Source organism: Nomascus leucogenys, chromosome 22a (assembly GCF_006542625.1).
Source record: "Nomascus leucogenys isolate Asia chromosome 22a, Asia_NLE_v1, whole genome shotgun sequence".
Classification (NCBI taxonomy): domain Eukaryota; kingdom Metazoa; phylum Chordata; class Mammalia; order Primates; family Hylobatidae; genus Nomascus; species Nomascus leucogenys.
This window is the reverse complement of record NC_044402.1, coordinates 65,647,348-65,658,511: the sequence shown is the minus strand read 5'-3', so window position 1 is coordinate 65,658,511 and position 11,164 is coordinate 65,647,348. Positions and strand designations below refer to the sequence as shown.

At 36.0% G+C, this 11,164-nt stretch overlaps 1 protein-coding gene across 4 annotated transcripts in view; it reads right to left on the bottom strand.

Annotated features, from left to right (window-relative positions):
* Positions 1 to 1,767: 1,767 nt before the first annotated feature.
* The window catches only part of MMUT (methylmalonyl-CoA mutase), a 33,804-nt gene continuing 24,407 nt past the window's right edge, over positions 1,768 to 11,164 (bottom strand). For 2 of the 4 annotated variants that reach the window (XM_030803024.1, XM_030803025.1), the window contains exons 12-15: positions 7,860 to 8,027; positions 4,161 to 4,238; positions 2,821 to 2,913; positions 1,768 to 1,957 (exon numbers count right to left, since the gene is read on the bottom strand). In XM_030803024.1, coding sequence (XP_030658884.1) covers positions 1,928 to 1,957; positions 2,821 to 2,913; positions 4,161 to 4,238; positions 7,860 to 8,027 — 369 coding nt within the window. In that variant the 3' untranslated portion in view covers positions 1,768 to 1,927. Of the gene's footprint in view, positions 1,958 to 2,745; positions 4,239 to 7,859; positions 8,028 to 11,164 lie in introns of those variants that run through there. The other 2 variants (XR_004027855.1, XM_003254189.3) reach the window with 2 other exon arrangements.

Genomic DNA, 11,164 nt, shown 5'->3' with positions numbered 1-11,164 from the left:
TTTATATATATTTTCTATATTTTTTTCAACAATACCTTGTGCTAGACTTTGAAAGAGTCCAAGGCTCAACAAATGAACTTCCCTTCTCCAGATTAGCTTTTTGATAGAACACTGCAGATAGATAAGATGTGATGCCACTAGCCTACTTATAATATTGCTAGAAATACTTTGTTTGCCTTCCCTGTAGTTATGGAACGCCATCTATTATAGCCAGAAGTTCCACTTGAGTCTATTTACTCCTGACTCATTTGGGAAGAAGAGTCGATGGTGTCTATAATCAGAGCAGTCTTTACAGTAAAGGAAAAGTAGTGCCTGCTTTGTATAACAATTACTGTTAGTTGTCACAGTCTTGGAAAAGTCTTACATATTTACTAATCCCAGTTGACATCTTCATTAATAACAGAAGAAGCTCTGAGAATAATTTTTTTTAAGACTGGTTTTGAGAAAGTACATCCTCAGATACCTTTGATGCAAATGTTTGATTCAATACAAAAGTGATTCTTCTTCAAATTTTTTGTCACCAACTATATATGTACTGACTCTAAATTTTGGACCTTTCTGCAGAATAATGAATAGCAAATATGGGTAGTTATAAATCTTGATAATGTGGCTTTCCTCAGATATGAATATGAAAACTGCTGACTCTGGAGCCAGCAAACCAGGCTCTAGACATGCTATAAATACCATGTCATCTTGGCTAAACCTTCTTCCTTTTTCTGCATCAGTTGCCTATACATAAAGTGAGGGGATATGATGATTTTGTAATGTGTAATGTGTCAATGTAGCTAGAATGAACTACAGTCTCCAAAATTCCCTTTCTAGTATATCTCCAGTTAGGATGAGATACAACAGATAAGATATTCCCTCTCTTTTGTGGATTGGAGGGTGGAAAGGAGACAATCATTCTGTAGCACACACACAAACACATTCTCCCAGTTGATCAAACACTAATCTCTGAATAATGCTGGAAAGAAATTTTGTAGATATCATTAAAGCCCCTAAACAATTGGCTTTAATCAAAAGAGAGATTATCCTGAGCAAGCCATCTGACTTAATCAGATAAAAGCTCACTAGATAAATAAAATGTGGCACACATACACCATGGAATACTATGGAGCCATAATAAAGAATGAGTTCATGTCCTTTGCAGGGACATGGATGAAGCTGGAAACCATCATTCTCAGCAAACTAACACAGGAACAGCAAACCAAACACCACATGTTCTCACTCCTAAGTGAGAGCTGAACACGTGGACACAGGGAGGGGAACATCACATACAGGGGCCTGTTGGGGAGTTGGGGGGCAAGGCGAGGGAGAACATCAGGACAAATACCTAATGCATGCAGGGCCTAAAAAACCTAGATGATGGGTTGATGGGTGCAGCAAACCGCCATGCCACATGTATATCTATGTAACAAACCTGCATGTTCTGCACATGCATCCCAGAACTTAAAGTATAATTAAAAAATAAAAAATAAAAATAATAAAAAGGGTTTGAACCTTTCCTGAGCCCAGACTCCAGTCATTGAATCAACAATTGCTCTCCATTCCGTCTATTATCTTCCTTCCTGACTGGTTCCCTGAAGAAAACAAGCTTCAGCTTATGCCTGTGGGGTTCCAGCCGGCTCATAAACACACACACACACACACACACACACACACACACACACACACACACCCTTCCTGACTGGTTCCCTGAAGAAAACAAGCTTCAGCTTATGCCTGTGGGGTTCCAGCTGGCTCATAAACACACACACACACACACACACACACACACACACACACACACACACACACTCACATACACATTTCTCCTGCTGATTCTTCTTCTCTGAACCCTGATTGATAAGAGTTTAAGTTAGTTAATGCCTGAGTTCCCTATTTCTTCAGTTCAGGTGTGGATGTGGATATGTGTATGTGGTGTTTCTCACAGACGAACTCTTGATTCTTCATTAGCCTGTAAACAAAGCAAAGATATCTAGATCACACTGGCTATGAATGCAAAATCTTCTTCCTATCTCTGTCAGTTGCCTCACTGGCATCATGCATCATAAATATAACCTTATCAAAGATGAAATAGCTGTAACTAAGATTGGGCACTGTTAGATTGATGAAGTGCTCACCTGTGGAACAACACATATCAGTAAGTTAAATTGCTTTGTGCAGTATGTTTTGGTTGTGCTGGAATCTTCTATTTTGAATCAGATGTTTTCGATGAAAGGAAATGAGGAAAGTAGTTGTCTTCCTGATCCATTAATTATTTTCTTGCACTATTTGGTGAATACGGGATAGCTTATCTGCATAAAATATCTATCTACTTTTTTAATATACTTGGTTATTTTCCTGATCATTTCCAGAAGTCTGCTCATTGTTGGGGATACAAGTTTTCATCCAAAAATAAGGATAGTAATAAAAGTCGGATGAAATTTCTTTTGGAATGTTTTGGAATCTAAATAACACTAAAGTGTTTAAGTTTTAACACTTTCTCGATTTAATAATAACGAGAAAATTTAATCTTAGAGTCAGGCCAGATTTCATTTCTATGAGTTATGCCACTGGATATTTCAGAAAATAGGTTTTCAATAGTAAGGTTATTGGAGCCAGTACTTCTGACTTCAGGTAAACAAACACAAACACACACACACACACACACACACACAAAATGGACGTGAAATTTGGTAGCAAGTGGCTGCTATTCTTCCTCCCGAAGTAGTCTACTCAAAAGATACTGAATGTCAAGAACTGTAAATTCCTCAAGGATGAGTTTATTTCACGTCATCCAGCACACAACTGAACACATCACAGAAACGAAATACTTACTAAATTAGTGTGCATTGCTTTACAAGGAAAAGTCAATAAAATGGCATAGTGGCATAGTGAATATATCATTGGACTTGAAGTCAGAGTGTTCATCTGTAAAATGGGAACAATAATCATGACAATACCATTCAGATAATCATATTCTGAAAATTAAATATATTCTATTACAATGAGTTTGTAAATTCTACAGTAATGTACCTATAATACTTTCCAAAAGACTGCTCTCTGATCTAATAGAATAGAAATTTATTACAAAAGATAATTATTTATTTTATATTCATGTAATGGATCATGTTAACAATAAAGGACAACTTTCCTTTTTTATTTAAATTTTTTTTTATTTTACATTCTGGGGAACATGTGCAGGATATGCAGATTTGTTACACAGGTAAATGGCAACTTTCCTTCTTTAGTGAGCAAATCTTTCAATAAGCAAAGTACAGGTGTTCTCTGTGATATTTTTATTTTTGCAATTTATGTTTAAGGAGCAAATCTATGCAAGGTAGCATCTTTGTAGATCTGGAAAGTTGAATTCTTTCTGTGTCATAGACCTACACTCACAGTTGACATCACCATTCTAGACAAAGCCATAACTACAACCTAAGCACTTTTATTTAAAGGAATGTTCATAAACATCCACTCTCCTGGGTCTTGAGCCAAGCCCAGAAATAACAAGGTCAGATGGTCATGCTCAGGAAGAAAGTAAAATCAGACTTGAAGAAATATACTGTCAAATTCCCCATATTCCAAACTGCTATGCTTGATTTAATACTTCTTTTATCAAGGTGATTCTGGTAGAATTTGGCTGAGGACTCCTCCCAAAATCTCTTTTGCCACATAAATACACTCCACTAGTTTTTCAAGATAGGTTTTTATTAATATATGGATTTTATTTTCTGGTGCTCAAGACAATGTAATGCTAAACTGACAAATGGGAATAGTCAGTTTTTTAGGTACAGTTTAATTATTAATATAAAAAGTAAACAGATTTATAAGAAACATTCTAATAAATACATCACCATGATTTTTAAAAATAATACCATTGCCCAGAGTTCTTGATAAAGTATTGTATAGAGAGTTTTTAGGGATTTTTTTTTTATTTTTGAAGTGAAGCTGTATGTACATACTTACAGCATGACACCAGGCTTATAAGTAAGGTATTTTAAAGTAAAGCTTTCAAGGAAAGCACAAATCAGGTATTGAAATTAAATTGAAGACATAGCTTTACTCTCTTCTTTGATCATAACTAAAATAATATTTTAGACAAAAGCTAAAACAAAAAGAGGATATTATACAGATTGCTGCTTCTTTTCCAAACACTTCTCAATATCATCAAGCACCTGAACGGCAGCCTTTGGAATTCGAGTCCCAGGACCAAATACATTGGAAACACCAACTTCAAACAGAAATTCATAATCCTGTTGAAAGAATGTGTTTAATAAGAGACACTATTTCAATTTTCACGGAAATAAAACCTTATCCTTTCTTCTTTGTCACTCAATTACCCAAAACTTTCTCAACTGAAAGTTTTTTAGCATTTGGGGCTAAAAAATTCTTCCTTGATTGGGAGTGCTACTAATAGCCATCAGCACCAGCCTCCCAGCCCAAGTTATTTAAAAAACAAAACACTCCACCCATTTTCTAAATACCTCTGTGTGTTGCTTGTGGTAGGAAGCTGGATATCCTGACTGAGAACTTCTGAGCCTTAAGCCATAATTTTCTCTCACCTAAGTTTTCACTAGTTGTCATTATTTATGTTAAATTTACTATGATATGATAAATTTGAGCTTAAAAAACTATTTTCTCCTAGGTATTTTGTCTGCAGTTAGTGAATGATGGCACTTTGAATTTGGACATCTGATAGATTTTCTATAAATGAAAATAAGCCCATCTTTTTTTCATTCTCTGTTGCTGTTGCTGTTTTTTTAGTTTATTTATTTGATTTATTTATTTTTTTTTTTTTGAGACGGAGTCTCGCTCTGTTGCCCAGGCTGGAGTGCAGTGGCATGATCTCAGCTCACTGCAAGCTCCGCCTCCTGGGTTCACGCCATTCTCCTGCCTCAGCCTCCCGAGTAGCTGGGACTACAGGCGCCCGCCACCACGCCCGGCTAATATTTTGTATTTTTAGTAGACACAGGGTTTCACCATGTTAGCCAGGATGGTCTCAATCTCCTGACCTCGTGATCTGCCCACCTCGGCCTCCCAAAGTGCTGGGATTACAGGCCTGAGCCACCGTGCCTGGCCTTTTTAGTTTATTTGAACAGTCAAAGTATGAGTGAAAAGATATCAAGGGCACAAATAATACTGCAGGATTTTAACTGTTATAACATCTGAACATTTGTAGCTGCAATATCGATTGAGGTTAGGATGTGCTACAAGAACCTGATCATTATCCAGTAGGGTGATCATATATGACAGGACAGTCTGATTTGTGTTTATTGTTGCAACACCCTTTTTAAGAGCACCCATTTCTATTCTCAAGTGATAAATTATATGGTCATGCTAATTACTCCCCAACTACTACTTTTCTGTCTCTATTATATACTTGTAATATTCTTATAATACTATAATATTGCAATAGAACTTAACACATCTCACTGAACTTGTCTCCTTCTAGCCTGTGAAATTCGGAGAGCAGACATCATGTCCAATCTGTTTCCCCAGCACTTGACACATAAAAGTGCTCAAAACATGTCATTGTTCTTAAGCAGATGATACAGTTTAAGAGCTCATCAGGGAACTGAATGAAACATGTAATAATAATCATCTCTAAAGTGGAGATGGTCAGATTCATAGGTCTTATACTTCTCTCCTTCCTAAAAATCCCGTGTACCATTTGTCCTGACATCTGAGTTATGGATTTAGAATGGAGGATTCAACTGGAAGAGAACTGCAAGATGTTGCAACTGAAAAAAGGGTATGTGACTTATCTAACTCTTTCTTACATACGCCTTGTAAAATATACCTTTGTGAGGGGGTAAAATGTTAGCAGTAAGTGAATCTGGGTAAAGCGTATACAGATATTTTTTGTACTACTTTTATTTTTGCAACTTATCTGTTAGTTTGAAATTATTTCCAAATAAAAATATATGTTTGAATGTCCTCCACTTAGCTGGGCCAGGGATAGCACAGTGCCTGCTTCATGATGGAAGCAGGCATCGTGAGTCTACTCAACTTGCTGAAAAACCTTGGAGGCGACTGCTGCTGAGACAGCTAGAAAATGCTGATTGTAGTAACATACTGGTGAGGACAGACCACGTTTATTCATTTAATCAGACTGCAGAAACTGTAAGCTCCACATGGCAGAGGCTGTATGTTTGATTAGCCACTAGATATTAGTGCCTTCTAATTTAAAACTAAGTGACCTTTAATTGAATAACAGCAACATTTTACATATTCACTGCAAACAAATAGTGAGAAAATACAAGTGTGTTAACTGCTATAATTATATAATACCCATATTCACACAAAAGTATAACACATAAAGTGGCCCTTATCCTTAGCTGTTAAATTCATGGGAAAAATCACATGGCAAACACCTAAAGATGTTCTAAGTAATTTAAATATCCAGAGAATTAATACAACTTATTTGAAATATAATTCTTGAAAATGTCAGCTCACTTATATAACAGGTATTTTTTTTTCTCAACATGAATTCCAATTCAAATGTTTTCTATTGGCTAATTATTTTGGTCCTTACATTTTAATATCATGCCTAGGTATCACAGACTCTAAAACTGCAACACTGATAGAAGTGTTCTGTAGATAGACTGCAATAAAGAATAACTACCCTTTAGCTTCTCAAATAATGACCTATTTTATGAATATAATAGGCTAGTATATTAACAAAAAGAATTTTGTGATTATATCACATTAAATAATGTGTTGTTGGAAAGAAAATAAATATGTAGTTTGTTCAGTAGCCACACTTTATTACGAATCTCACAACCTTATTCATATGAATTTTCTCCTTTCACAAGTAGTATATGAATGTACTATTCTATATTCTGAGTTTTAATGGAGGAAAAAAAAACCGTAGAGCTGGAAACAAGGTCACACTTCACGATGGATTCCTGCTATAGTGATGGGGCCTTTGTAGCTAGCATCTATGAGTCATTTACTTACAGCGGCTTCACACACAGTTCTTCTAACTTGACATTTTTTCCATTCTCAGTAAAAAAGAAAATTTTGATATAATTGAGAACCGGATTGGAAACAGAACCTATCTGTATCTTAAATAACTATTTTAACTGGCCAGGAATGTCATATGTGGAAGGTGTCTCCCTACCTCATTAATAAATTAACTGATATCATTGTAGGTAACATCTATTTCTCCTTTCCTAAGAGGACTCACAGTTTTATTCATGTATTCACCTCCTCCCCATTCAGCCTATAATTTTCAAGACAAGCTGATTCCATCTATGTCTGCAATAGGATATTTTTGGCTCCCGAAATACCATGCCCTCATCAAATTAGCTTAAATAATAAAGGGTTTTATAGGACCATGTAAATGATATAGCTCTGAGGTAAGATAACATTTAGGGATGGGATCATCCTGGAGGAAAAGGACAAGGTAGCTCCTTCTAAATAGAAGCAAGTAAACTAAAGGGCTCATTCCACCCCCCAGGGCAAGGAGTACTCACTGTATCTCTGGCTAGGTTTTGATATATTCACTGTGTATTTACTACCACTGTTCTCTACTCCACTTACGAGTTTTATTACTTTTATCCTGTTCCTTCTCCATAACTGTTTATTGAGAATGAAGGCAGACATCTAGCATAGGTTACTGGTTTGCAAGGAGGTAGTTCTCTCATTGAAGCTTTGTAAAGTGTAAAGTTAAATTACACATAATAAATTGCAATATAACTTGAATACAAAACAACACTGTCCACTTTTAGACCTTGTAGAATTTATTTAGTGAAATCACCAGGAAATAATATGTTCCTAAATCTACAACAAGTTTATCTTTAGAACCACATATAAGCTATCATTACTCAAGATTCCCATCACAGTACTAGAAAAACAGAGATGAAAAATACCTGAGGTGGTATCACCCCTCCACACATGACAAGAATATCTGGCCGTCCAAGGGAGTTAAGTTCTTTGATGAGTTCAGGAACCAGGGTTTTGTGACCAGCAGCGAGGGTGCTTACACCTACAGCATGCACATCTGCATCCACGGCCTGCTGGGCCACTTCACGAGGAGTCTAAACAGTCAGAAAGTAAAGATAAATCATTGTTTATTACTAGATAATGACTATAAAAACCCTGGAAGACAATCTAGGCAATACCATTCAGAACATACTAATGGGCAAAGGCTTCATGATGAAGATGCCAAAAGCAATTACAACAAAAGCAAAAATTAAAAAATGAGATCTAATTAAACTAAAAAGCATCTGCACTCAAAAGGATACTGTCAACAGAGTAAACAGATAACCGACAGAACGGGAGAAAATTTTTGCAAACTGTGAATCTGACAAAGGTCTAATATCTGCATCTATAAAAAAACAAACAAATTTGCAAAAAAAAAATTAAAAAGTAGGCAAAAGAAATGAACAGACACTTTTCAAAAAAGACATGCATGTGGCTAACAATCATATTTTATAAAAGCTCAAAATAACTGATTGTCAGAGAAATGCAAATTAAAAACCCCAATGAGACACCATTTCACACCAGTCAGAACGGCTATTATTAAAAAGTCAAAAAATAACAGATGCTAGCAAGGTTGTGGAGAAAATGGAACGTTTATACACTGTTGGTGAGAGTGTAAATTAGTTCAACCATTGTAGACGACAGTGTGGTGATTCCGCACAGACCTAAAAACAGAAATACCTCCCAACCCAGAAATCCCATTACCATATATATACCCAAATGAATAGAAATCTTTCTATTACAAAAACACATGCATGCAGCCGGGCGTGGTGGCTCACACCTGTAATTCCAGCACTTTGGGAGGCAGAGGCTCCCTTGAGGATCATTTGAGGTCAAGAGTTCGAGATCAGCCTGGCCAACATGGTGAAACCCATCCCTACTAAAAATACAAAAATTAGCCACCATAGTGGCACGTGCCTGTACTCCCAGCTACTCATATGGCTGAGGCAGAAGACTCACTTGAACCCAGGAGGTAGAGGTTGCAGTGAGCCAAGATCATACCACTGCACTCCAGCATGGACGAAAGAGCAAGACTCTGCCTCAAAAAAAAAAAAAAAAAAACACATTCACATGTATGTTCATTGTAGCACTATTCACCACAGCAAAGACATGGAATCAACCTAAATGCCCATCAATGATAGACTGGATAAAGAAAATGTGATACATACACACTAAAGAATACTATGCAGCCAGAAAAAAAGAATGAGATCATGTCCTCTGCAGGAACATGGATGAAGCTGGAAGCCATTATCCTTAGCAAACTAACACAGGAACAGAAATACCACATGTTCTTTCTTACAAGTGGGAGCTAAATGATGAGAATACATGGACACAAAGAAGGCAAAGAGGGAAACAACACACACTGGGGCCTATCAGCGGGTAGAGAAGCAGGAGGAGGGAGAGGATCAGGAAAAATAACTAGTGGGTACTAGGCTTAACGACACAAGTTTACCTATATAACAAACCTACACGTGTACCCCTGAACTTAAAATAAAAGTTAAAAAAAAACAAATAAAAAATAATATTTTTTTGAATTCTAAAAGAATGTTTCCTCAAATGTTGGGGGTCTTCCTAATGTAATGCCTACAGGTATCAGAAATGTTTAAATTTAATATTCATCGTTACATCATTTCCCTCAGAGAACTTTGTTCTGATTATTTACATTTTTCATCAAATTTTCTGAAAATAATAACTCAATCCCTAATTTTTAGTGTTTGCTGATTTGTATGTTGTGAATATTCCAACCATAGCCAATTTTACCCTATTAACGTGACATTACTAAATGCAAAGCAGAAAAAAAGATGCATAATAGCCACACAATGATACAGTATCTCTACCATATAGATAAAACAGATGGAAATAACATTAAAGAGCAGTTAATAATAAAATATAGTAAGTATAGGGAGTGATGAGTTTTTAGTACTTATCACCTTTGGTTTTAGGCAATAGTAAAAGGTCTAATCTCTAGAATCTATAAGGAACTTAAATGAGACACATTTCACACCATGAAAAACAACTGGCTTTTGAAATTCTTAAAAATTTAATTCCTGGAGGCCTCACTACTCCTTAGTGGTTCTATCAATCCTGCCTACATATCTGTAAATAGTCCCTCCATTAAATTTTCTTCAAAATCCTAGCTGAGATTTGGTTTCTCTTGAGATCCTGACATTGCCCTAGTTAAGGTATTCATTGTTTCTCATTGTTTTTCTTCACCGGACTCCTTGAATCTAGTTGCAGCTCTCCTCCATCCACTTCGGAGAGTTATTTTACTAGAAAGCAAATGGCACTGTGTTTCTGAAACAAACATACGTTTCAAGGATCAACAAATATAAGTTTCTGGGTTTCTTGTAGCAAGTGAGGTGCCCTCCTTGTCCATATTTTAGTTATAGTAATTTTCATACTCTGATGAAATTACAAGTAAATCTCTCTTGTTAGGAGATTGTAACCTCCTTGAGGACAAAATTGTATCCTACTCAACTCAGCCTAGTATCTGGTAGATGATCAATAAATATGTAGTAGATAAGGCTTTTCATATAAAATTATTACAATGTACTTTTTAGACAAATTTTTTTGTATTATCATTCTATGGAAAATGATAGTGTAATTTATCTCCAGCAAATTATTTTCCTGTCTAATATTCTGTGACTAACACATCAGTAGAGAGTTAAAAAACAACAACAAAAATAAACGAAAATAACCTTACTTATGAATTGAGCTTATATTGCTATTTGATTTCCTTTTCAAAACACTTTTCACCAATCCCATGTGGGCTATCTTTCCCACAAAATATTAGTCAAATCTCAATAAAGAGTACAATAAGATCTTTGAAAGTAATCTTCATAGTTCCAGAGGCATAATCAGTTTTAGTTCTGAACTGAGACTTTTAAAAGTCTGAAAGATTAATTATATTTTATTTTTATTTCTATCAGAATTAATTGGACTATATGTGTTATGGTTAATACTGAGTGTCAACTTGGTTGAGGGATACAAAGTATTGACCCTGAGTGTGTCTGTGAGGGTGTTGTCAAAGGAGATTAACATTTGAGTCAGTGGGCTAGGAAAGGGCTAGACCCACCCTTAATCTGGGTGGGCACCATCTAATCAGCTGCCAGCGCGGCTAGAATATAAGCAGGCAAAAAAATGTGAAAAGAGAGACTGGCCTGGCCTCCAAGCCTACATCCTTCTCCCATGG